The sequence below is a fragment of the Pteropus vampyrus genome, unplaced genomic scaffold (genome assembly GCF_000151845.1).
Source record: "Pteropus vampyrus isolate Shadow unplaced genomic scaffold, Pvam_2.0 Scaffold470, whole genome shotgun sequence".
Classification (NCBI taxonomy): domain Eukaryota; kingdom Metazoa; phylum Chordata; class Mammalia; order Chiroptera; family Pteropodidae; genus Pteropus; species Pteropus vampyrus.
The window spans coordinates 1542960-1570918 of NW_011889251.1; the positions used below are offsets into that span (position 1 = coordinate 1542960).

Consider the following 27959-nt stretch of genomic DNA (forward strand, 5'->3'; position numbering starts at 1 on the left):
AAGGACCACGGCGAGCCGGCGCTGGCGTCCACCGCCACTGTGCTGCTGTCGCTGGTGGACAGCGGCTCGGCGCCAAAGACTCCGTTGCGGATGTCGATCGGGGCCACCCGCCCAGAGGCGGCGCTGGTGGATGTGAACGTGTATCTGATCATCGCCATCTGCGCGGTGTCCAGCCTGTTGGTGCTCACGCTGTTGCTGTACACCGCGCTGCGGTGCTCGGCGCCGCCCACTCAGGGCGCTTGCGAGCCGCTAAAGCCCACTCTGGTGTGCTCCAGCGCGGTGGGGAGCTGGTCGTACTCACAGCAGAGGCGACAGAGGGTGTGCTCTGGGGAGGGCCTACCCAAGAGTGACCTCATGGCCTTCAGTCCCAGCCTTCCTCCTTGTCTGAGTTCTGCAGAGGAAACAGGTGAAAGAGAATCAGATTCAAAACATTTGAAAGAGGTGAGATGTATTTAAAGTAGTCTGTGTATTTTAGCCTTCCTCACATTTTTCCATTTAAGATTATTCAATCTTAATTTTAAGATTATTTTAAATTTTGCTTGTCGTTATGATATTTAATAAATGTTGATATAAGTTTAATTATTCTTTATATTGAAACTTTAAGCCAAAAAGTAGCATAAAATTTCGATAACCCGAATCTTTTGCTTTTGTTGTATTTTTTTAAATAAAAATTTATTGTGAATGTGAGCATTTACAAGAAGCCACACATTGTGAGTACTTAAGCATTTGGGAAACATTTGTTTCAATGAAGCTAATCATAATTTAAAAACTTTAAATATCTATTTAAAAAATTTATAGAATACCCACATATATGTTTTATTTTAGAGCATCAAAACTGTTAATATAAATGTCTTTTTTTAAAGGTGCATTTTTCTTCCTTTCTAAAAATGCCTTTGGCTTGATCTGTCCTCCTTCTCCTCCAGGCACACCAGCATTCCCGTCAGGTATCTGATAGGAAAACCCTTGTGATTTTCCTTTCGCATTTTCATTTGCAGTCACGTGTATGTGTATACACCTAGTGGGTTTTTGTTATTCTTTCTTTTCAAAAGTTTATTAACATTGACAATGCATTTTACATTTCTCAATCACCATTATCTTGTGGAAATATCTACAAACCTGATACTTTTAATAGCTGTGTTATACTCCATAGTGTGGCTGTATCATTTATATATTCATTTATTCACCTGTTGGTGAGCATTTTTTCCAAGTTTTTTTGCCCTCACAAACCATGCTGTACTATCATTTTACATATTCCTAAATATTGGTGCTCTTATTTCTACAAAATTATTTTCAGATGTGGAATTGATGCATCATAGTATTAATAATTTAGTTTAAAAATGTGTTGCCAGAGTGCTTTCTAAGTATTTTGTAGTACTTTTAATTTCCATCAACAAGTTGTGAGCACTCTTTCTTTTATCTCCAAAAAAACCAGTGGTCTAACATCCTGCAAATGTGATCTCTATAAAATCACATTGTTATTTTAATTTTCATTCCTATATACCACCTTGAATTTGCATGTATTGTCATTCGTATTTGGTTTTCTTTGATTTATTAATTTAATTCTTTGCCCATTTTTTAAATTGAAACAAACTTTTTTTACTGTTTTTCAATTTGGGAAAGTTCTGTGTAAAATATAGGTATTAACTTTCATCTCCCACTTATATCATTATATAATAAATGTGTCAATTATATAGGTCAGTTTCACCTATATAATCTGTATTGATTTGTTTATAGTATATTTTGCCATTTAAAAATGTATTTAGGTTTCTATATTAAGATATGTCTATTTTTCTCTTATGGATTTTAAGATCTCTGGGTTTAGTTAGGAAGATCTTCCCAACTTTTATATTAAATATTCATTAATTAAATTCATTTAATAAACATTTATCTTTAAAATTTAATTTATTTTTTAAATTAAGGGTATAATCAACATGTGATGTTATATTAGTTTCAGGTATACAATGTAATGATTTGATATTTGTTTATTTTTTAAATTAAGGGTATAATCAACATATGATGTTATATTAGTTTCAGGTATACAATGTAATGATTTGATATTTGTATATATTTTGAAATGATTTCCGCATTAGCCTAGTTAACATCTATCATCATACATAATTACAAAAAAATATTTTTCTTATCCAGAGAACTTTTAAAGTCTACTCTTTCAGCAACTTTCAAATATACAATATAATTTTGTTAGCTATAGTAACCATGCTGTACATTACATCCCCATGGCTTATTTATTTTATAAGTGGAAGTTTTTATCTTTAAACTATCTTCACCCATTTCTCCAATCCCTCACCCCTTGTATCTGGCAACCACCAATCTGTTCTCCATATCTATAAGTTTGTTTTTCTGTCTTTGTTTTAAGATTCTATGTAAGGGAGACCATTTTTCTTAAGGTAGGCATTTATCACTATAAGCTTCCTTCTCAGAACTGCTTTTGCTGAATCCCATTTTTGGTATGTTTTGTTTCCATTTTCACTTGTTTCAAGGTTTTTAGAAAATTACTCTTTGATTTTTATCTTTGACCCATTGGTTTTCAGGAGTGTGTTGTTTAATTTACACATATTTGTAAAATTTCCAGTTTTCCTCTTTATTGATTTCTAGTTTCATACCATTGTGGTCAGAAAAGATAGTTCATATGATTTCAGTCTTAAAATTTGTTAAATTTGTTTTGTGACCCAAAATATGATTTATCTCAGAGAATGTGTATTCTGCTTCCATTGGATAGAATATTCTGTATATGTATGTTAGGTCCATTTGGTCTAAAGTATAGTTTAAGTTCAATATTTCCTTATTGATTTTCTGCCTGGGTGAACTGTCTGTAGATGAAAGAGGGGTATTGAAGTCCTCTACTATTATTGTAGTGTTGTTATTATTTCCTTCATATCTGTTAGTATTTGCTTTATATATTTAGGTGCTCTGATGTTTGGAGCATATATAACTGTTATATCCTCTTGATGAATTGACACATTTATTATTATATAATGATATTCTTTTTCTCTTTATTAAGGTTTTTTACTTAAAATCCATTTTGAGTGATATAAGTATAGCTACCTCTGCTCTCTCTTTTGGATTCCACTTGCATAGAATATGTATTTTCATCTCTTTACCTTGAGCTTATATGTGTCCTTGAAGCTGATGTGAATGTCTCAAAGGCAGCATGTAGTTAGGTCTTTTTTTGTTTTTTATCCATTCAGTCATTCTATGTCTTTTTAATGGAGAACTTAGTCCATTTACATTTAAAGTAATTATTGATAGGTGAGGACTTACTATTGCCATCTTTTTAATTATTTTCTGGCTGTTTTATAGATCCTTTGTTTTTTTCCTCCTCTCTTGTTATCTTCCTTTGTGAACTGATGATTTTTCATAGTGATGTACTTTGATTCCCTTTTCTTTGTCTTGTGTTTCTCTACTATAGTTTTGTGTGTGTGTGTGTGTGTGTGTGTGTGTGTGTATGTGTGTGCGTGTGTGTGTGTGTTGTGGTTACCCTGTGACTTACTGTTATATATAGATATAACAGTTTATTTTAAGCTGATAACAGCTTAACTTCGATCACATACAATAACTCTACTCTTTTATTCTCCCCCCTATTTTATACTTTTTTGTCACAATTTACATCTTTTAATATTACGTATTTATTAACAAATTATTGTAGCTATAGCTCTCTTTAATACTTTTGTCCTTTAACTCTATACTAGAGTTAAATGGTTATCATACCACCATATTACATTATCAGAGTATTCTGAATCTGACTGTGTACTTACCTTTGCCAGTGTATCTATATTTTCATATGTTTTCATATTACTAGTTAGCATCCTTTCATTTCAACTCTAAGAACTCCTTTTATCATTTCTTGTAAGGCAGATGTAACAGTGATGAATTCCCTCAGCTTTTGTTTGGCGAGGTCTTTATCTCACCTTCATTTTGAAGGACAACCTTACAGGGTAAAGTATTTTTGGTTGGCAGTTGTTTTCTTTTGGGTCTTTGAACATATATCCCACTCTCTTCTGGCCTACAATGTTTCTACTGAGAAATCTACTATTAACCTTATAGGGTGCTCTTGAATGAGATCATTTTTTTTCTTTCATTACTTTAAAAATTCTCTTTGTCTTTAATTTTTTACAGTTTTATAGTAATTTGTCTTAGACAAAATTGTTTAGCATTGAAATTTTGGGATGACCTATTAGCTTCATGAATCTGGTTGTCCAAATCTCTTCTCAGGTCTGGAAAGTTCTCAGTCCTTATTTCTGTATAAGTACCACACACTAACCAATTGTGCCACTGGAGCTCCTCAGTCATTATTTCTTTAAATAAGTTTTCTACCCATTTCTTGCTCTCTTCTCTTGCTAAGACTCCAATGATTGTTTCTTTTAATGGTGTCCCATAAATCTCATAGGCCTTCTTCATTACTTTCCACTGTTTTTCCTTTTTGCTCCTCTTAACTGGATAATTGTAAATAATCTCTCTTGCTCGTTCTGGCGTCTGTCTGCAGCATTTTAATTTTCTGGTTCTATAGCAGCAAGCTGCTCTTTCTTGTTCTCAGTGGCCACAAGGTGTCCAAAGAATGTTGGTTCCCTGTCAGCACACTAAGTCAGGTGAGACAGATACCTGTCCTTGAATAGCCCTTCAAAACCCTGAAGGCTGGATGCGCACTCACTCCTCTCTCTCCTTCCTGAGGAAGTAGGCTGCTCCCCGTTCTTCTTTGATATTTGTGGCCCCCAGGAACCCAAACTATGCCAGTTCCATAAGTTTTTTCAGTGAGGCAATACAGAAACTAGTCTCTCAGATAGCCCTCTGAGATCTGAAACATTAGACACAGGCTTTACTCTTTCCCCTTGAAGGTGAAGTAGCAAGCCAGGGTGTATTTTTCCTGCTTCTGAGCTGTGCCAGCTTGAGGGAAGGACTGATGTGAGTGAAGTAAAATTACTCTTTTTATTTGTTTGAATGCAGCTGTTTCAACTTCTTAACTGGATTCTGGAATTCTCATAAAGGTATTTTATCTATGTATTATTAATTGGTAATTTTATAGGGGAACAAGGTTTGGGACTTCCTATTCTGACATCTTGCTGGTGTCATTCTGATCCATTTTGAGTTAATTTTTGTATATGGTGTGTGGTAGTAGTCAACTTTATTCTTTTGCAAGTGGATATCCAGTTGCCCTGGCATCATTTATAGAAAATAACTATTCTGCCCACCCCCTACATTGAAATATTTGGGAACTATTGTTGAAAATCAATTGACCAATAAATGTGGGAGTTTACATCTGGATTCTCAATTCTATTCCATTGATCTATATGGCTATCCTTATCCCAGTACCATACTCTCTTGATTATTGTAGCTTCGTGGCAAGTTTTAAAATCAGGAAGTATTAGTGCTCCAATTTTTGTTTTTTTCAAGATTATTTTGGCTATTCTGGGTGACTTACATTTCCATAGGAGTTTTAGGATCACTTTTTGATTTCTGAAAGGAAGCCAACTTACTTTTGTTAGGAAGTTTGTTGAAGCTGTAGATCAGTTTGGGAGTATTGCCTTCTTAACATTATAAAGTTTTCCAATTCATGAACATGGGAGTCTTTCCCATTTATTTAGCTCTTAAATTTATTTCACAAACATTTTATAGCCTTCAGAGCATACATCTCATATTTCTTTCATTAAATTTATTCCTTAATATTTTCATCTTTTTTATGCTATTGTAAATACAATTGTCTTATTTCATTTCCCCCAGCTTTATTGAAGTATAATAGACAACTAGTTGCTCATATTTACATTGTACAATTCAATGAGTTTTTCAATTATAGTTGGCATACAATAATATATTAGTTTCAGTTGTACAGCATAGTGATTAGAGATCTATATAACTTACGAAATGGTCACCCCACTAAATCAGGTATCCCTCTTCTCCTTTATATAGTTTTACAACATTGTTGACTATTTTTCGTATGCTATACTTTATATCTCCATGACTATTTTGTATTTATCCGCTTGTATTTCATAATCTCTTTGCCCTTTTTCACTGCCCCCTCCCATCTAGCAGCCCTCAAAATATTTTCTGTATCTATGAGTTTGTTTTCATTGTTGTTGTTGTTTATTTCATTCTTTAGATTCCACATGCACATGAAATCATGTGGCATTTGTCTTTCTCTATCTGACTTACTTCATTCAGTGCAATACTCTCTAGGTCCATCAAGGCAATATCTTTTTCTGCCTCCCTCCTTTTAGTCTGTGTGTGTCTTTTAATCCGAAGTGAGTCTCTTGTAGGCAGCATATGTAGGGGTCTTGTTTTCTTATCCATTCAGCTTCCTTATCTCTTGGCTGGAGCACTTAATTCTTTTCCATTTAGGATACTTGTTGATAAATATGTAGTTATTACCATTCTTTATTCATGTTTTTGATGCATGTTTTTTCTTCTTAAAGAAGCCCCTCCAACAATTCCTGTAATATTGGCTTGGTGTTAATTCTTTTAGTTTATTTTTGTCTGGGAAGCTCTTTATCTGTCCTTTGACTCTAAATGATAGTTTTGCTGGATAAAGTATTCTTGGTTGTAGATCTTGGGTTTGCAACACTTTAAATATTTTGTGCCAAGCCCTTCTGTCCTGCAAAGTTTCTTTTCAGAAATTGGTTGCCAGTCTTATGGGAGCTCCCTTGTAGGTAACTAATTGCTTTTCTCTTGCTGCTTTTAAGATTCTCTCTTTGTATTTAACCTTTAGCATTTTAATTATAATGTGTCTTCATGTAGGCCTCTTTGGGTTCATTTTTTGGGACTCTCTGAGCTTCCTGGGGTTGTATGTCTATTTCCTTCACCAGGCTAGGGAAGTTTTCCACCATTATTTCTTCAAATATATATTCAACTTCTTGTTCTCCCTCTTCAGGTACCCCTATGACATGAATGTTGTTACCCTTAATTTTGTCCTATAGACTCCTTAAATTATTATTATGTTCTTAGTTACCTTTTTCTTGCCATTCTGGTTGGGTGTCCTTGGCTTCCCCAACCTCCATATCAATGTTTCGATCCTCTTCTTCCTCTACTCTGTTGATTCTCTCTAATATGCTCTTCATCTCAGTTAATGTATTCTTCATTTATGACTGGTTCCCTTTTGAAACTTCCATTTCCATTTTTATGTTTTTTATCTCTTTGTTAAAGTTCTCACTGAGTTCATCTACACTTCCATTAATTTATCAAATATCTTTATAACTAGTGTTTTGAACTCTGCTTCTGTGAGATTGTTTGACTCCATTTTTCCATGATTTGTGTTCTAGTCTTTCATATGGTTTCTGTTTCTTTGTCTTCCAACTTTGGCTGCCTTTCTGTGTCTGTTTCTATGTACTTATCAAAGCTCCTAAGTTTCTTGGTCTTATTAGTGTGGCATTTTGTAATAGGTGTCCAGCAGCACAATCCTTAGATGGTCCAGCTGCAGGCCAAGTTTAGCCCCAGCTAAACTTGCAATCAAGCAATCCACAGATGCTGTGCCTATAGTTGGCTCAGTAAACCATGACAAAAACTGAGGTCAGCTGCCACCAATGTGAATCTTGGTGCTGCTCAGCAAGTGGCACAGGACTCACCTAGGACACAACTAAATGTAGCTTGGGTAGGGCCATGAGTTCGGGGATGCAGAGTTTTAGAGAATCCTCTGGGAAGAGTGACTTCTGTTATTCAGTTTGATGATATCTCAGCTGTGGTAGCAGTGCTTCTGCACACTGGTAGGCAGGAGGGCTCAAAAGAGAAGCAATAGACATCACCAGCACTTCTGCCTGGTAGAAAGCCTTGCCTCTGGCCCTCGCTCCGACAACTCAGTCCCTCTGGTATCTGGCACTGGTGCTCAGAGCGAGCAGGTCTATCACTGTGAAAGTCCAGTCATGACATGGTTGCTTTAAGAGGCATCTGAACCTGCCAGTTGCAGTCCCACTTAGCCACTTGGGACCAGGCAGCCTCACATCTTTGCCCCAACCTACCTTCAACAATTTCAGGGTGATTTCTTATTTCTCTCCCAAGCTGTAGGGCTTCTGTTCATCTAGACCCCCAGTTGACTCTGCTTGCTGTTTGCTTCGTGTTTCCATCTCAACTTTGATGTGGTCACAAGAGAGGATGAGAGAAGTTTCTATCATCTATCCCATTTTTTTCTCTGTTGTTATTTTATTTTTTGTTGGTTAATTTTTACATTGCTTTGTGTGTAAAATATAATTGATTAATTTTCGTATATTAATCCTTTATCCTATAACTTTGCTAATGTCACTTATTAGTTTTATAGTTTTTAGTGAATTCTTTAGGATTTTCAATATATAAGGTCATATCATCTGTAAATGAAGATGGTTTTAATTTTTCTTTCCAATCTAAATGTCTTTGATTTCATATTGCCTAATTGACCTAACTAGAACCTCGAGTACAATGTTGAATAGAAGTAGTAAGAGAAAACGTCTTTTACTTGTTCCTGATCTTAGAGCAAAAGCATACAGATTTTCATCTATGATGTTACCTCTCAGTAGGTCAGTAGTAATGTTCTTTCTTTCATTTCTGTTTGCAGTAATTTTAGTCTTCTGGCTTTTTCTCTTGGTCTATCTAGTTAAAGTTTTGTCAGTTTTCTTGGTCTTTTCAAAGAATCCAATTTTGGCTTCATCATCTTTTTCTACTGTTTTGCATTCTTTATTTCATGAGTGCCCCTATTTGGATGAGGAAATTCCCTTCTATTCCTACTTTGTTGGTTGATTTTATTAGGAAGTGGTGTTGGATCTTTGTCTGCATCTATTGAGATATCATGTGGATTTTGTATTTTAATCAATTGATGTGTTATTATGGGCTGAATTGTATCCTCCCCACTCTATATGTTGATATTTTAACACCTAGTACTTCAGAATGTGATCATATTTGGAGATAGTCTTTAGAGTTAATTAAGTTAAAATGAAGTTATTAGAGTAACTTCTAATGCAATATTTCTGATGTCCTTATAAGAAGAGGAAATTAGGACATCAACATACACAGAGGGATGACCATGTGAAGACACAGGAAGAAGATGGCCATTTACAACCCAAAGAGAGAAGCCTCAGAAGAAACTAACCTTTCTGACGCATTGATCTTGGAATTTGAGCCTTCAGAATTATGACAAAATAAATTCTGTTGTTCAAGTCACCCAGTCTGTGATAATTTGTAATGGCAGTCCTAGCAAACTCACACATAAGATGTATTACATTTATCAATTTTTTTTCAAATGTTAAACCAACCTTGCATTCCACGGGTCATTTCCACTTGGTCGTGGTATATAATCCCTTTTAGATATTGCCGAATTTGGTTTTCTAGTATTTTGTTGATTTATTTCTGTGTTTATATTCATAAGAGATATTGGTCTGTAGTTTTCTTGTGATGTCTTTGGCTTTGGTATCAAGGTAATACTGCCCTCAGAATGAGCTAGGAAGTGTTCACACCTCTTCTATTTTTTGGAAGAGTTTGTAAAGAACCGCAATTAATATTTACGAAGAGTTTGTAAAGAACTGCAATTAATATTTATTTAAATGTTTGGTAGAATTCATTGGAGGATTAACAAATATGTAACAACTACATACCAAATAATTTTCGTGATAATTTTGGTCCTGCATTTTTTTGGTATGTTAATTTTGGTCCTGCATTTTTTTGGTATGTAGTTGTATTGTTACTAATTCAATCTCTTCACTTTTTATAGGTCCATATAGATTTTCTGTTTCTTTTTAAATCAGTTTTGGTATTTGTGTATTCTAGAAATTTGTTTGTTTTCTAGGCTACATTGGCATACAATTGTTCATAGTAGTCTCTTATAATCCTTTTTATCTCTGTAAGGTCAATAGTAATATTTCCTCTTTTATTTCTGATTTTAGTAATTTTAGTCTTCTGGATTTTTCTTGGGGTTAGTCTAGCTAAAAGTTTGTCAGTTTTGTTTTTCTTTTTCAAAGAACCAATTTTTGGCTTTATTGTCTTTCTTTATTGTTTTTCCATTCTTTATTTTGTTTATTTCTGCTATAATCCTAATTATTTCTTTCCTTCTGCTTGCTTTAGGTTTGGTTTGCCTCTATTTTCCCGGTGTCATAAAGTGGGAAGTTGTTATTTATTTGAGATATTTCTTCTTTTTTAATGTCAACATTTACAGCTATACATTTTCCTCTAAGCGCTACTTTAGTTGCATTCCTCAAGTTTTCATATGTTGTGTCTTCATTTCCTTTCATCTCAGAATATTTTCTGATTTCCATTGTTCTTCTTTGATCCATTGTTTGTTTTAGCATGTTATTTAAGTTCTACATATTTGTTAATCCTCCAAGTTTATTTATGTTATTGATTTCTAGTTCATTTAATTGGGGTCAGAGAACATATTTTGTATGGTATCAACTCTTTTAAATTTATTGACGCTTATTTTTGGGCCTAATGTTGGGAAGGACAGTCTCATGTACACCGTCTTTCAACCCTCACTCAGACACATAAGAATGGGTCTTGGGCTTGAAACACTTCCTTACAAAGAGATAAAGAGTCCACACAGCCTGTGCTGAGCTTATCACCTCGTGTGGGAATACATTTCCTGTTTCAACCTCAATGAATGTTCTTTTGTTTCTGTTTGGAGCACATGCATCACGGGCACTGGGCCAATCCCACTGTTATATCTTTCCTCTGTGGGGAGGGAAGAAGGTCCTTTCGTAGCACAAGAGGAGTGCATGCAGGCAGATTGCCCTGTAATGGCCTCTAAGAGAGATCTGCTGGCCATGGGGGACCAATGCCCACTATTGAAGCTGATCTTGCTCTGTCTCTTTATGTAGTAAGTAAAGTATTGTTCCATCCAGTGCTTGACTGATTGTGTTGTGTTCCTCTTGGCAACATCAGTGCCAAGATGCAAATGGGTAGAAGTGTTTAGAGTTCTCCTTCGTTATTGATAACACTAATCTACTTGACACTTAGGTCTATCATGAAGACTATTTCATGTGCAGTTGAGAAGAATGTATTCTACTATTTTGTGGTATTCTATAGACGTCTTTAAGATCTAAGTGGTTTATAGTATTTAAATTTTTTTTATTTTATTAGTTTCAAGTATACAGTACATTGGTTAGACATTTATATAGTTTATAAAACAATCCCCCTAATTGCTCTTACTCTCCTCTGGCTCTCCACCTAGCCTTTACATTAATGCTAACTGCATTCCCTATGCTGTGACCATCAATCAACTTCTAATTTGTAATTCTTTAACCCTTCGCCCCATTCTCCCAGCCCCACAAAGCCCCTCCTCAGATTGTCCTCTATATCTGTGAGTCTCTTTTTGATTAGTTTGTTCTTTTTGTTCCTTATATTCCACATATAAATGAAATCATATGGTATTTATCTTTCTCTGTCTGACTTATTTCACTCAGCATAATAACCTCTAGGTCCATTCATGTCAAATAGCAGGATTTCATTTTTTTAATGGCTGAGTAATATTCCATAGTATATATGAACCATAACTTCTTTATCCAATCATTTGTCGATGAGCATTTAGGTTGCTTCCATATCTTGGCTATTGTGCCACCATGAATATAGGGGTGCATAGAACTTTACAAATTATTGTTTTGGTTTTCGTTGCATAAATACCCAGAAGTGCAATTGCTGGGTCAAAAGATATATCTATTTTTTAATTTTTTGGGAAACCTCCAGACTGTTTTCCATAGTGGCTGTACCAATTTGCAATCCCACCAACAGTGTATGAGAGTTCTCTTTTCTCTACATCCTTGCCAACACTTGTTCTTTGATTTATTGATGATAGCCATTTTGACAGGTTTGAGATGACATCTCATAGTGATTTTAATTTGCATTTTTCTGATGATTAGTGACCTTGAGCATCTTTTCATATGTCTATTGGCCATTTGTATTTCCTCTTTGATTAAATATCTGTTCAGGTCTTCTGCCCATTTTTTAATTGGATTGTTTGGGGTTTTTTTTGTTGTTGTTGAGTTGTATGAGTTCTTTGTATATTTTGGATATTAACCTCTTATCAGAAATATTATAAGTGAATATCTTCTCCTAATCAGTTGGTTGTCTTTCTGTTTTGTTGATGGTTTCCTTTGCTGTACAAAACCTTTTTAGTTTGATGTAGTCCCATTTGTTTATTTTTTCTTTTGTTTCCCCTGCCCGAGGAGATATATCCGAAAAGAAAATACTGTTAGCAATATCAGAAAGTTTACTGCCTTTGTTTTCTTCTAAAAGTTTTATGGTTTTGGGTCTTACATTTAAATCTTTAATCCATTTTGTGTCTATTATTGAAAACAGTGTAAGAAGGCGGTCCAGTTTCTTTTTTCTTTTTTTGCATGTATCTGTCCAATTTTCCCAACACCATTTATTGAAGAGACTGTCTTTACCCCATTGTATAGTCTTACCTCCTTTGTCATATATTAAGTAAGCATATAGGCATAAATTTATTTCTGGGCTCTCTATTCTGTTCCATTGATCAATGTATCTGTTTTTATGCTAGTACCATGCTGTTTGGTTTACAGTATTTTTAAATTCTTCTTTTTTCCTATTGATCTTCTGCCTCATTGTTATCTGTTACTGGAAGTAGGATATTAAAGTCTACAACTACCAGTGTTATATTGTTTATTTCTCCATTTCTGTCAGTTTTTACTTCATATATTTTGAGGCTCTGTTGTTAACTATCTATATGCTTATAATTATTATACTTTTCAAATTGATTCTTTTGTCATTATAAAATGTCCTTCTTTATTTCTGGTAATATTTTTGTCTGATATTAGCATAGCCACTCCAGCTATTGTGGTTGCTATTTTTACATTATATGGTTTTCCAACCTCTTATTTGCAACCTATTTGTATCTTTGAATCTGAAGGTGTCTTCTGCAGACAACATATAGTTGGATCTTGGTTTTTTAAATCTAGTATGATAATTCTGCCTTTTGATTAGATTGTTTAATCCATTCACATTTAATGTTTCTATTGATATAGTTGAATTCATGTTTGCCATTTTATTTTTTTCTTTATGTCTAATTCTCCTGTTTTTTGAATTCCTCTTATACTAATTTCTTTTTATTAACTAAATATTTTCAAATGTAACCTTTAAATTCCTTCAATGAGTTTTAAACTGTATATTTGAGTCATTTTCTCAGTGGTTTCTCTAGATTTTACTGTATACATTTTAACTTATCAGTATCTCCATTAGATTTATACTAACAATTCTATTGAGATATAAAAATATCACTCCTTTATAGCTCTGTTTCTTTCCTCTTTTTGCTCTATCATTATTATACATATTACATCTCGTAGTGGGTTGAATTGTGGCATCCAAAAACCTATTTTTGCATCCTAATCCCTGGAACTTGTGAATGTGACCTATTTGGAAAAAGGATCTTTAATGATGTAATTAAGTTAAGGATCTTGAGATGAGTTAATTCTGTATTTTCCAGGTGGGCACTAATTCCAATGACAAATGTTTTTATCAGAGACAGAAGAAAGACATAGGCAGAGGGGAAGGCCATATGAAGATAGAGGCAGAGATTAGAATAATACAAATAGCCATCAAATGCTGGATGAGGCAAGGAATGGAATTCCCACTAGAGCCTCCAGCTGGAGTGCAGCCTTGCCAACACCTTAAATTTGGACTTCTCCCCTCCAGAACTGAGAAAAACTGTCTGAAGCCACCCAGTTTGTGGTCATTTTTTACAGCAGATGCAGGAAACCAATGCACATCTCTCTATATTATAAACCCAATAATACATTTTTATAATTATTGCTTTATAGAATTTTATATACTTTAAGGATGCTGAGAGAAAAAAAGAAAGCAAGTATATATTTAGTGTTTCCTATTTACCATTACTAGTTCTGTTCATTTGTTCCTATGGATTCCAATTGCTTTCTGGTGTCATTTTTTTATCCAGTATAGCTGTTCTCCCATTGCCTCATATATACAGTAATTGGCAAAGCTGCTACATTTCTATATGTTATAAGCCCAATGGTACATTTATATGTATTGTTTCATACAATTGCTTTTTAAAGAGAAGAAAGGAGAAGCCTCTAGGAATATTTCACCCTGCCAGAGCCACAAGGAGATCTTTCTTGAATGTTCACTGTGAGAACCTGGTGGGATTCCTGCAGGTAAAGCCCATAAAAGTGTGTTCTACCCCAAGATTGTAGCTTCCAGGTTTCTCACTCTCAAGGTAGTCCATAACTCAGCCTCCAGCAATTTGTCAAAATTTTCATTTAAGTGTTCCCTACCAGTCTCTGGCTCTAGTGGTTTCTGCTCTATAGATGCAGATCTTGGTTATGACTCTCTGGATTTGCCTTTCTCTCCATATCTCAGGATGGAGGTTTTCTCTGAAAACTCAGTTCTCTGATGGGTTTGAGAAAAGTCATTTATTCAGCTTTTTGTTGTTATTGTTGTAAGGACCAGAGTGTCAAATTCTAAGCCCTTTACATGTCAGAGCTGAAACTAGAAGTCTGAGTATATACCCTATCAATTAAAAAAATCCTGATAGATAACGCATCTCCTTATTTCTGACAGTGAAGAAAGACCATTTTTATAATGCCTACTTGCTACCTTTGGTATTCTGCCTACTTGCTACCTTTGCTATTCTGCTGGCTGAATACAAACTAAACTTACATTGCTGAAAGTTGAAATATGAAGTTTATTTATATCTCAAAACTTTTTCTTGATGTCTTTGGATTTTTTTCTTTTCTATATATTTGGTTTCTTTAAGGACATCTATTCAGAATATGCTAGACCTCTTTCTTCTGTGTTTGAAAGCTATATTTTCCCCTTTAAATCTTTTAAATTCTTTGTTCTTTCCATTTATTTTCCTCAACCTTCTCAAATGTTTCTTTTTGTTCTTGACTGTACCAAGCAGAGCCTGTTCACCTTTTTACTGTGGCTTTACTTTCTGTGATGAATTTATATTTCCCTTCCATTTATTTTATGAATTGTGCCAGCTCAGCTTTCATGGTTTTCTGTGGCCTTTTCATTTTCTCCTTGAAATTCTGTTACTCTGTTTCTAGTTCTTAATTCTCTGAGAACCTTTAAAATTGTGGATCTTTTGACTAGAGACCTATAGTCAAAAATTTTATCCGCTTTGTAGTAAAAATTTTCAGGTGTGTAATTCTATCTGTAATATTTCATATTTATTTTCTTATTCTTTCTTGTAATATTCATGTAGATCCTACATTGGCTCTTTTTGATTACTACTTATTTTGAGAAGAGTTCCTTCAGGACCAGCTATCTGCAGGTGGAGAATGTAAATGAGCGGGCCAGTAGTACCCTGGACTAATGTGAACATGTCCTCATTTCCTTATTTTCCTTATTTAATGTGTACTTTAGCTTTTAAATATCTCTAGCTGATGAGAACTGGCAGCTACAGAGCAATTCATCATCCAAAGTTTTCTCTTTATCTTACTACATCCTTGGGTTCACTCTTGAAATAATAGTGCTTCTGCTCACTATCACATTGAGTCTTGCTTTTTCTCTAATTTTGTGCTAGAAACAGAATTATGAGCAAGTTATACCTGATTCAGCCTATGTACCTAGATCTTTTTGTTCTAAGCAAAGAGTCATTGGTTTTGCATCTCAGTGTGAACCATTATCCTGGAAAACTCCAATCTACCAGCTCCTCCCAAGGTCTCCAGTGTCAAGAATCCTCTCGTGCATCTTGATCCAATTTTCATGGCACTTGGGAACTTCTCTTCATACATATCATGGTTGAAGTTCAGATGTTTTATAAAGTTTCATCAAAGATGTAATTTTATTTTATTTTTTAAAATTTCTTTTTAGTAATTTTATTTTTTGTTAGCTGTACTTTTTATTGTTTTTGGTAGGTTTTGTGGAGGAGAAGGGACATTAAAATGTCCATTTTCACTTATCCATAATTGGTAGAAATCTCACTTTTTGTCTAGTTATTGCAGGTATATAGAAAAGCTGTTTTTTATTTTTATTTTTAAGCTAATCATCTCATTGAACTCTTTAGTTCTAATTATTTTTTCTTTAATTCTCTGGGATTTAATGAACAGAAAATTATATTACCTATAAATTTATCATTTAATAATATATTTTATCCTTTTTTCTAACACCCCTCTCATGCACATTTCCTTATCTTGTTTAGAATATCTGAGTCAATGTTGAATAATAACTATGACATAAAGTGTCCTGTTATGCTCATGATTTTTCATGGGAATAATTCTGGTGTTTTACTGTTTAAAATGAAGATGACCACTGTTTTGTGATAGCTGCCAAATTTTTATCAAATTTCTTTTAAGCATCTATCATAATAATGATCTGGTAATATTTTGTTTAGCATTTCTGGAAACTTGTAATATAATGTGAGATTTGTGTAGAGTCCTTTTTAGACACTGTTGATAGTATCTTTCTCAGATTTTTATTGCAGGTTAGACATTATCTAATAAACTGATGCTCTTAATACAGTGACATTCAGCAAATTTAAGTAAAAAAAAAAGTAAGTATAAAAGCCTAGGACTTTTTGATCTGTGACTTAATAGCATCTAAGAAAAAATGGGTGTGAATTTTAGTTTTCTATCCATCATTAAAAAGTATGTAGTGTAGCTGTTAAAGAACCAGATGCAATTTTAGACTCTGTTATTTGACATGTAGTATTTAGAATCAGAAGACCAGATCTCCTCTTCTTGGATTTGATTTAACCAGCCTGCAGTATGACTTTAAGTTCTGAGGGCTACACTTTGAAGATGAAATAGAAAAATATTTTTATAAGAAGGTTAATTTTGAAAAATTGGCACATAATTATAAAAAGTAGTAAGTAAACACAGCATAGAATTAATTAGAGCAAAGATTCATAAAGAAAGGTCCAAAAACTTTATATGATATTATATAAAGGGGAAAAACTAGTTCCTTGATACTAGAAACTTGATAAAGAAATTCTGTAGTAATGTGTTATTGGTCAAGGGTTCAAGTAAAAAAAAAAAGTGACATAGTGATATAGATTTCTACCCTCAAAGAACTCCCACTCTGTTAGACTTGATTTGGATACTTTACTAAGCTATTTTATAGGATGCAGGTTTGTTTAATGTGATTGTGGTGTCTTGTCTTTGAATTTAGTTTCCATAAATATATAGTATATTCCCAGAGAATAAGCTTAAGTACTAAGAAAATCTTATTTAAAGAACGATATTATTTTGCTGGCAAACTCTTTGGTGAGTATCAGATTTACTATTTTCATGTTTGACTTCACGATCTCTAATACGAGCTTATGCATTATGGCTAGAAATCTTTTGAATTACAGCTTAAGGCCAAGTTTGGTGGAAGAGCTTTAAAATAATAGTCTTGGCAATGAGTCTAAGCAGAAATCAGGACTATGCTTTTGCATGGAGTCCGCTTATTAAAGTTGTATTTGTACCTAATTAAAAGCTTGAAAATGCGTGAGTGAGGAGAAACTATGGAAAATAGCAAAATGAAATAGTAGAAAAGAATGGTTCTGATAAAGAAACATTTTGTTAATTTATGATTTTAATATTTACCTAGTCATCTTATAGAAAAGGAAAAATTCTTGAGACTTCCTCATTTTTGGGATATCCAAATAGCTCCTAAATATTACTTTTCCACAAACCCCAGTTATGCCTAAACATATGGATGCAGATGGTGGGCTGAAAGTCAGGGCCTTCCAAAAGTTGAGTACATCTCTCCAGGTGTATTTCATCTGCTGCTAATGGAAAAGTGAAAAGTATAACCTTTCACTTCCAAGCAGTTAGCTTGGTTAGCAGCATTAAATTAAGATGTAATGCAAATCCTAATCTCTGGCACTGAATGAAGTAGATAGTTTTGATTTTGAAATTTAGTGAAGAATAAATTTAATCTTTATGGGTTATTTCACATTCTCCAATGATGGCTATACTTATGACTCTACCTAACACTTCAGTGGGCTGATTGACATGTTTCCTGCTTTAGCCAAGACATGGGGTCAATGATTTTTTGGTTTCTTAATTCAGAAAGAAAAAATTAGTCAAGGGCTTTTACTACTTACATTGTCTTATGTTGGAGCCTGCCCTACCTTTCTGGAAGAGATAAGAGATGGGTTTATGATGTTCCAGGGAGGTGACTGGTTCTTAGTGGTACACAGAAGTTAGCGATTCCACTTTTAGTCTTAAAACCAGAATGCTGGAGCTGCCTGCTCCCCACTGCAGTTTAGTTAGCAATTTAAAAAGTTATATTGAAATATTCAAACATATACTGAAATTGAAAGAAGTGTGTAACCCTCATGTATCTTGCACTCAGCTTCAATAATTATCAATACTTTTAGGCTGTTTTCTGATCAGAAAATAGAATGCCCTGAAGGCTTCAGTTCTTGATCTGTAGTCAGCTTTTGTCTTTCAAATTTTGGTTCTAGGGGCTCTGAATATTGCAATTGTATTAAAAGAAGGGTTTGAGTATGAGGAATTTAGTGTTTAACAGTCATTTAAGTCAATCTCTTTTTCAGCTCGCCTCTCTCTCAGGGAAAGCGACTGGTTGTAGGGTGTTAGGCTGAATTTGAAGGTATCTCTTGTAGCTCAGAGAAGTTTTTCATGTAATTGATCACTATCCTGATTTCAGTGCTTAAGCCTGGCTTAAAAAACAAAGTTGGAGAAAGTATGGGCATCTAGCCTGTTCCTACGCTCATTACTATTTTCCAAATATTTACAGAAAGTAAATTTACAGAGTAGTTTTCTGGTCACACTCTGGAGAGTATCTCGGTACTTCCTCTCCGCTCCACTTCGCACGTCCTGTTTGGGGATGAGTTGTCAATCTTTCTGAGTTTCTGGTGCTTGATATTTATTGGTTCCTGACCTCCAGTCTCATCCTTAAGGGCCGCTTGCAAGTACTCCTAGTAGGGCTTCCTGGGGAAAGCGGAACGTAGGACCGTAAGCCTTGCGCTCGCCCACTTTGGTGCCTGGCAAAACGGGAGCTCCGGGGAAACTTGAGGAGGGCACTGTTTCCCAAGTTGCCCCTCGCTGGTCGCCTCTGTTGAAATCTTGGAGGCTCCTGGGATATAAGAAGGTGCAAGAGAGACTTCAACCCACAGCGGAGAGGCTGGGAATCCAGCACCGAATGCACCACAATACTGGGTTTGGGGCTGCTATCTCCTTAAGTCTCGAAGGCGTGGTCGTTCACGGTCACGGTTCCGCCTCTACCGCCTCCGCCCCGCGGTTCCTCTCGGAGTTCCGCCCTCTTCCGCGGGCACAGTAGGGGGTCAGTGGGTCCAAACGCAGAAGCTAGACGCTCCGTTCTCAACAGTTGACGAGAGAAGCCTAGCTGAGCTCAGCCCCAGTTATAAGTCTTAAGGCAGAGGCGGTGCAGGTTAAGACTGAGGCGGCCTTGGGGCTTTGTCCTAGGAAACACCGTTAAGGGAAGGTGTGTTAGGTTCTCGGAGCCTCCTCCTTGCCCCGCCCTGCTCGCGTTGCCAGGACTCGGGGCGAGATCCCAGCCAGCGAGGAGTGGAGACAGCGCTTCCCCAACCCGGCCGTTTACCTCGTTTCTGCACCCCTAGGCGGCGCTGCGCTCCTCCGCACCCGGCCGGCTCCGCTTTCCCAGACGGTTGCTAAGTCTCCAGTCGAGCAAGCCTAGCTCCCCGCCGGCCGGCCCTGGGCAACCTCGGTATTCAGGAGGAGGAACTTTGGCGGTCTCTGCACCTTTAGCCGGCAGCAGCTCGTGCTTTACCAAGGCTCGTGCTCTCCAGGGGTCCAGAGCATGGTCCCGGGTCACCGCTGGCGGAGCGAGTATGCCAATAGGGAGGATGTTTGGCTGGAAGGTGGCAGTTGTATGTTTGTGGGTCTCCTGCGGCTCTGCCGCTGGACATCTAGAATACTCAGTGTTGGAGGAGACCCAGCGGGGCGTAGCCGTAGGCAATATTACCGCGGACTTGGGGCTGTCAGCAGCAGCTTTGTCCTTGCGGAACTTTCGCTTCCTTTCCAGCCACGACGAGCCTTACTTTGGGGTGGATCTAGCCAGCGGTAGCTTGGTGGTCCGAGAGCCAGCGGACCGCGAACGGCTGTGTGAGGCCAAAGTTGCCTGCGTCCTGACCTATGAACTGGTGCTCGAGGACCCGTTGGAGCTGCACGAGATGCGCGTTCACGTCCTGGACACCAACGACAACTCGCCTTTCTTCCCTGCCGGAGACGTGCAGCTGCACATCCCCGAGTTCCTAATGCCTGGGTCCCGCTTTACTCTCCCTAATGCCCAAGATGCCGACGAGGGAAGTAACAGGGTGCTAAGTTACAGGCTGAGCCCCAGCCAGCACTTTCGCCTGGACATGGGGTCGCGGGTCGACGGCAGCGAATATCCAGAGTTGGTATTGGAGGAAGCGCTGGATCGCGAGGAGCGCGCCACGCACCGGCTCGTGCTCACGGCGCGGGACCGCGGGCAGCCCGCACGCTCCGGAGACGCCCAAGTCACCATCATTGTGGTGGACACAAATGACAATGCGCCTGTATTTGAGCGCACGGTATACCGCACCAAGGTGCCAGAGACTGTGCCCAACGGGACTGTGTTATTCCGAGTGCAGGCCTCAGACCCGGATGAAGGCACCAATGGGGAAATCCGGTATTTCTTAAGCAATAGCACGCACGCAAAGCTGCGACACCACTTTCATGTGCACCCTAGAAGTGGGGAAGTGAGGGTAGCTGCTTCGCTAGGTCTGCCTGAAACGCTGTTGGAGGCATACATCGAGGCAAGGGATGAAGGCGCCTTCGGTCTAGCTAGCACCGCCAAACTGCTCGTGCAAGTGACTGACGTGAATGATCATGCCCCTGAAGTGAACCTCCTGACTCTCTCCAGTCCAGTTTCCGAGGATGTCACCCCTGGCAGAGTGATTGCTCTCCTTAGTGTAAGGGATGAGGACCTTGGTCCCAATGGGAAGGTCACTTGTAGCATGTCTAGTGGAGGCCCTTTTAAAATGAAGGCTTCCTTTGACAATTACTACAGTTTGCTGATTGACGGGCCACTGGACCGGGAGCAAGTCAGCGAATACCAGGTCCTGATCACCGCCTCAGATGGTGGCTCACCCCCGCTTACCGTCCGCAGGACACTGACTGTGTCAGTTGCTGATGTGAATGACAATACACCAAGCTTTCCTCAACAGCAACAGGAACTTTTTGTGGCTGAAAACAATGGCCCTGGAGCCTCTTTAGGCCGTGTGTTTGCCCAGGACCCAGACCTGGGGAAGAATGGCCTTGTCTTCTATGAACTGTTGGATATTATCTCTGAAGGGCAGATAGCATCTAGCTTGGTGGCAGTAGAGTCATCCAGTGGGGCTATCACTGCCAAAACTTCCTTTGACTTTGAGCAGCTCAAGGGGTTTCATTTTCAAGTGGAAGCCCGAGATGGTGGCATTCCTCCCAGAAGTGCAGTGGTGACTGTGAACTTGTTTGTGGTAGATAGGAACGACAATGCTCCAGTAATCTTGTTTCCCTTGCCCAGAAATGGTTCTGTCCCAGTGGAAATAGTGCCCCGCTCTGCCAGAACGGGACACTTGGTCACAAAAGTGGTAGTAGAAGATGCAGACAGTGGTTCCAATGCCTGGCTTTCCTACCACATCTCTCGGGCTTCAGACTCTAGCCTTTTTAGAATTTCAGCCAATATGGGAGAGCTCCGTACTGCTCGCTTAGTTCTTCCCAATGATGTGATTAAACAGAGAGTGGTGGTAGTGGTTCGGGACCATGGAGAACCATCACTTTCCTCCTCTGTCACACTGGGTGTGCTGTTGAGCAACTCTGCCTCTCGGGTCCTTCCAGACTTTGAAGATGCCTGGGAAACAGGAGGGCACCTTTCTGCCCAGAACCTGTATTTGGTAATTGCGCTGGCCTGTATTTCTTTTTTATTTCTGGGATGCTTGCTTTTTTGTGTGTGTATCAAATTGAGCCAGAACCTAGGTTGTTGCTCTCAGAGCTGCTATTGCTCTCCAGAGGAACCGAGGTGTGGAAGGAACATGGCTTCAAATCCTTGCATGACATCAGCCACAATAGATATCACTACGACTGAGAGACTTTCTCAGACCTATCTGTATCGGGCCTCTCTAGGACTTGGTTCTGATTATAACAGTTTGCTTCTGCGTGGGGAATACAATGCTGCTGACCTGAGAAATCTGGCTGCTGGGGTAGGACTCAGTTTGCCAATCTCCCATATTCAGATTCGGAATAGGAAAGGAGAGCATGCAAATATCAATGTCATGGTAAGCAAATTTTATGGGATTTGATTCTCTTGACCAGGAGATGGCCACCGGCTATGTCTTAGAAGAGCCTTTGGCAACATTTAATCCATTGAGTTAAACACTCATGCTTAGCAATCCCTGTGCCTTACTGGGAGTATAAAAATAGTAAAACATTGTTCTTGGCCTCAAAGAGATTATAGTTTATTTTCGAGAAACAAGGATAAGAAATTCAAACAAATTGAAGAACAATAAAAGTAATATAGCATAAAGGTCAAAAATTAAAAATAATAAAGTGCCAAAATTTCTGGCACACAAAATAAATGACCTGAAATGTCTTTAAATAATTCCTTTTAGGAATTTCTTGAAGGAATTTCTTAAAGCAAATATCCCTTCATTCAAAAAAATATTTTGAGCAACAGATATGTGTAAAGCATTCTGATACCTAAAGTGGGAAAGAAAAATATGTATCATTGCATAATACGAGCTTAATATCATGGAAGATGAGACATTTATTCAAATTTTACGATGCATGATTAAAATGATGATAACCTAAAAAATGTAAAAGTAAATTATAATGGCTATTTAAAGAAGGGAGAGAGAAAACATGGAAGAACATGTGAGTGTGGAGGAGAGAATTAGAGAAGGCTTTGTGATAGAGATGGCATTTGAATTGACTCTTGAATGATATACCATTTAATAAAATGCAGCATATTCTCTAGGCTATACTAATCCTGAATACCATTTGTCAAAAAAGTCTTTTAGAGCATAACACTCCACTCAGTGTTTGTAAGTACATAGAAATTATAAGCATGTCTCAAAGCACCTATTTGTACTGATAGACAATAACACTATTGTATATAGGACCTGATAACCTTTTTTTGTGTTTGAATTGACATATTTCACAAAGAAGATAAGTAATTGTTATATCAGAAACATGGATGTGTTCCATTTAAAGTCTTTTCAACTTGGAATTAATAATCTTATTATTTTAGAAGCCAGTATATTTAGAATTACATAAATATCATACTTGAGAGTAATGCATCTAATAAATATTAAGTTATTCAAACACTTCAATTTATCCAGAGTGGCCCTTGGCATTTCAAAACTTTTTGAATGGAGTGGGAGCAGTTGGGATAGCAATTTTACAGTATTACTTTCTGAATTTTCATAGAGATCATGGATAGAAGGGAAAGAGGTATGCAGAAATTAAGGAAGGAAGATTCCTTATTTTACTATTCCAGGTAATGAGGGGGAAAACAGGTTGTAAGTTATTTTCCTTCAAATAATAATGTTAATTGCAAATAAAATAGATTTACATTCATTATAATTTTGCACATTTAATATTTTCACATGACATAGTAGAGATCAGTATATATGATATGATTAGTAAGTACTTTTTGAATGAATGAATAAATAAAAATTTGAATATATGAATTGGATGGTAACTGTTCAACATAGAGGGAAAAACATTAACTTACTTTCCTATTTTACATGTGTGTATATAGTTAACAGTTTAAAGGTCACTTTCTAATGTATTATTTTGATGGTTATTTTCTTCCTCGTGATGTATAATAATGAAACAACATAACAGAGAGATTTTCTGGTCCTACAGCAAGCATGGAAAAGCTCAGTGCTGTTCTGGGGCTAAATATGAGTCCAATTCCTGTAGATAACAAAGTGATTATTAGGGATGCACATCATTACATTGTGAAATTTACAGTGAATACAAATTAAAATGTAGTTTTTTAAAAAGAGAAAATTGGTACACAATATGTTATTTGAAATTTCAAATATCAAAACTCTTAATATGTAAATTCTCTTCCTATCAAGAAAATTCACCATTTATTTTTTTATTTCATTGCTTTCTGTAACAAGGAGAGATAAAAATACAAGTAGTGTCTATGAAGTTTGGGAATCAGGAATTGTTTGAGAAACATTTTGACTAGACTAGAAAAGAAATATAAGTAAATGATAACAAGACCAATCGATCTGGAAGTTAGAAGAAAAACTAGCTATTTAAAAGGAAAAATATAGCTAATAACAGAAAAAAATGTTCCCCAAGCCAAATTTTTTAACTTAGATGAGAGATAAACAAAGTAACAGAGATATACTGTTCATACATGCAATATTGTGCCATCTCATTCACTCAGCTGAGCAATCTTTTTCCATCATTGTTGATATTTCAAGTTTTAGGTAGTCTATTGTCTGCTAATGATTTTTCTGGGCTGGATATTTCCTTATATATAAAGAAAGTGTGATGTCCAAAAACATGGTAAAATAACTTTTATAAAGCTGGAGTATTTGTAATTCACACAAGCATTTATTATTTACTTCTTCCTATCCAATTGCATATAGATCTAATTTTGATTCTTTAGAAAAGATTGCTTATCATAGTGTTTCATTGAATGCCTTAATAACAATTACAGGGTTCTAGAAATAAGATATTTATTGCTTGAATTTTATAAAACAAAAACCTTTAAAAAGAGTACAATTCTATAATAATTTTAACTATAACTTGAATCATACAGAATCATGTTGACATATATGTGTTTATATTTTGTTAAAATTCTAAGCTCTTCTGTCTTATTTTAGTTTACAACGTATTTTAACATAGTTTACAGTACTAAAATTTGTTGGTTTAAGATATTCAAGAAGACATTTATATCTATATATCTCCTATTGATAATATTTAACAGATATAAACAGAATTGACTCACTGTGCAACAGACAACATGTGTCTCACGTCAGTTTATTCTGTTAAGATTCTTGATAGGCAATAGAATTTTCTTTAGGTTGGTATCTAAGATAGTACCTCTGAGATATAAATTTCTACTTCACATTTAAAATTAATTGCATTGGCAGTTTTTAGATAATGAATATTAATGTGGCAAACATGTACAACAGCATACAACGGACTTATTAAATAGTCCACATGAAAATTATAAGTTGAACATACAAATGTTATACTGCTGTTATTTTTCTGGAATCATAGCAGTTTCTTTTGCCAGGATATATAGGGTATAAGATATTTTCCCTTTGCAGTGTCATGTATTAACAGAGTGGTAGAAAGTTTTTTTGGCATTCTAGGTGTTTTTATTTGTTAACATATATTTTATAAGTAGACTTTTACATAGGCTAATTAGATGTTTCCTTATGTCTATTTGACTTTGAAGTTGGTAACCATACTTGGAAAAACTTTGGAGTGTTGTAACTAAGAAAGCTTTGCATGACATACGAAATATATTCAGATTTTAAAAATGTAGAAAGTACAGTAGTATTTGTTTTATAATAGAGAAACCTCAAACTATTAAAATGGAAGAAAAAGAACATCAAAACTTGAATGGACAGAAGGGAAAAGCCATATCTGGGAAATGTATGAGTGGGAAAGTTTTGACAACATATCTGATAATGTTAATGACCTATTGATTTTTCTTGCCTTCAGTGTTTGCAGTTAGAGGGAAACAATAATATTCCAGAGACTAAGTACACTTAGCTGTATTGGGATTAAGGTGGACTAAATTGCTAAAAGGTTTTTACATTGCCCAAATGCATATGATATGAATATCAGAAATAGCTTTTGGCAGAACGTCAAATGAATATAGATCACAGTCTAGGATTCTGACTAAAGTGTTATGGGAAGTAAGGAACTTGTTGGTAAGGATTATTCTTAAAAACTGAAACTAAATGATAAGGTGGTTATTCATTGTGTTCCTAATTTTAATTTATGAGATGAGAATGGTTCAGGATAGAAATAAGTTACATGTCTCTTTTATACTGCATTTATGAAAAAGAATTAGGATAATAATTTCCTCCTAAAGCTATAAACACAGAAGGTAATTATTTATTCATCTGGAACTTGTCTTGGAATCTAGGAATGAATATGCAATCATATATTCCTGAGCTGCAGAGAAAGAGAAATACCTTTGTGTCCCATCCCAAATTCTTGGCTGTTCCCAGAGCCATCTGGTTGCCATCTACATATATACTGTTTTCATAGCAGAGCTCTAATGACATACATGTAAAATTGTACTCTCTGAATTCAGGCACTTCATGCTTATTCTTTAGAATCTTTGAGCAAAGTTTATAGCTGTTTTGTGCAGACTCAAAATGATGTTCATACAAAATAAAAGCAACTAATTAAGACATCTTAATATCGGGTTTTTGCACCTATATTCATCACTTGAGATTAGTCTGACATTTTCCTTTCTTGTAAGGGTTCAGTATTAAGGTAATGCTGGTATCATTAAACAGTTCTTATTCTCTAGAACAGGGGTCCCCAACCCTTGGGCTGCAGGCCGGGACTATTAGGAACCTGGCCACACAGCAGGAGGTGAGTGGCGGGCTAGCCAGCGAAGCTTCATCTGTATTTGCAGCCGCTCCCGGTGCTAGCATCACCGCCTCAGCTCCACCTCAGATCATCAGGCACTAGATTCTCATAGGAGCACTGATCCCTGGTGCCAAAAAGGTTGGGGACTGCTGCTCTAGACACATGTTTGCTTAGATTGGTGATATTTCTTTCTTAAATATTTAATAGTATTCACTAGTGATGCTCTCTGTTCTTTAAGTTTTCTTTGTGGGAAAGTTTGAAACCATGATCTCGAATTTCTTTATTAGTAATAAAATTATTCATACTTTTATTCTTGTTTTATTTCAGTAAATTCTGTTTTTCCAGAAATGTTAATTTCGTCTAAATTTTCAAATTTTTAAAAAATTAGATTTATTGAGATGACATTGTTTAATCAAATCATATAGATTTCAAGTGTATAATTCAATAATACATCATCCATATGTTGCATGGTGTGTTCACCACCCAAAGTCAAATCTCCTTCTGTCACTGTATACTTGACCTCTTTACCCTTATCAACCTCCCCGCACCCCACTTTCCCTCTAGTAACCACTGAACTGTTGTCTGTGTCTATGAGTTTTTGTTTGTCTTGTTCATTGTTGCTTTCAGTTTTTTATCCCACATTTGAGTGAAATCATATTGTTCTCAAGTTTTTCTGTCTGACTTATTTTGCTTGCATGATTATCTCAAGATCTATCCATGTTGTTGCAGATGGCAATATTTCATCTTTTCTTATGGCTGAGTAATAGTCCATTGTGTATATGTACCACATCTTCTTTATCCAGTCATCTTTCAAAGGACGCTTCAGGTGTTTCCATGTCTTGGCCACCATGAATAAAGCTTCATTGAACATCAGGGTGCATATATCTTTATTGATAAATGTTTTCAAGTTTTTGGGGTAGTTACCCAGAATAGGGATTGCTGGGTCATATGGTAATTCTATTCTTAATATTTTGAGGAAATTCCATACTGTTTTTCACAGTGACTGTACCAATTTACATTTGTACCAGCAGCGTATGAGGGTTCTCTTTCCCCCACAATATCTCTAACACTTATTACTTGTTACTTATTACCTGTAAGGTAATAGCCATTCTTACAGGTGTGAGGTAGTGTCTCATTGTGATTTTGATTTGCAGTTTCCTAATACCTAGTGAAATCGAGCATCTTTTAATATGTCTGTTGGCCGATTGTATGTCTTCTTGGGAGCAGTGTCTGTTTAGGTCTTCTGCCCATTTTTTAATTAGTTTGTTTTGTTGTTGTTATTGAGTTGTATGAGTTCTTTATATATTTTGGATATTAGCCCCTCATTGGAGGCATTATTTGCAAACATCTTCTCTCGTTCAATTGGTTGCCTCTTTTGTTGTTGGTTTTTTTTTTTGTTTTTTGTTTTGCTGTGCAGGTGTTTTAGTTAGATATAGTCCCATTCATTTATTTTTGCTTTTACTTCCCTTGCCTTTGAGGTCAAATCATCAAATCCTTTCTAAAACC

The 27959-nt window shown here is 36.3% G+C and overlaps 4 protein-coding genes across 4 annotated transcripts in view; all 4 read left to right on the forward strand.

The window, feature by feature from the left end:
• LOC105306993 (protocadherin alpha-12-like) overlaps nucleotides 1-19262 on the forward strand; it is a 42249-nt gene extending 22987 nt beyond the window's left edge. The window contains exons 5-6 of the mRNA XM_023524510.1: nucleotides 110-441; nucleotides 19071-19262. Coding sequence (XP_023380278.1) covers nucleotides 110-441; nucleotides 19071-19262 — 524 coding nt within the window. The remainder of the gene's footprint in view (nucleotides 1-109; nucleotides 442-19070) is intronic.
• Nucleotides 1-27959, forward strand: part of LOC105306989 (protocadherin alpha-1-like) — a 191277-nt gene that overhangs the window by 99648 nt on the left and 63670 nt on the right.
• Nucleotides 1-27959, forward strand: part of LOC111732553 (protocadherin alpha-10-like) — a 107576-nt gene that overhangs the window by 43281 nt on the left and 36336 nt on the right.
• Nucleotides 19700-22171, forward strand: PCDHAC1 (protocadherin alpha subfamily C, 1). The gene has a single exon (XM_011382319.2). The coding sequence runs from the start codon at nucleotides 19700-19702 to the stop codon at nucleotides 22169-22171; it is 2472 nt and encodes an 823-aa protein (XP_011380621.2).

Excerpts from the sequence above, each read along its gene's own strand:
- PCDHAC1 (XM_011382319.2), top strand. The coding sequence starts at position 19,700 with ATGCCAATAGGGAGGATGTTTGGCTGGAAGGTGGCAGTTGTATGTTTG.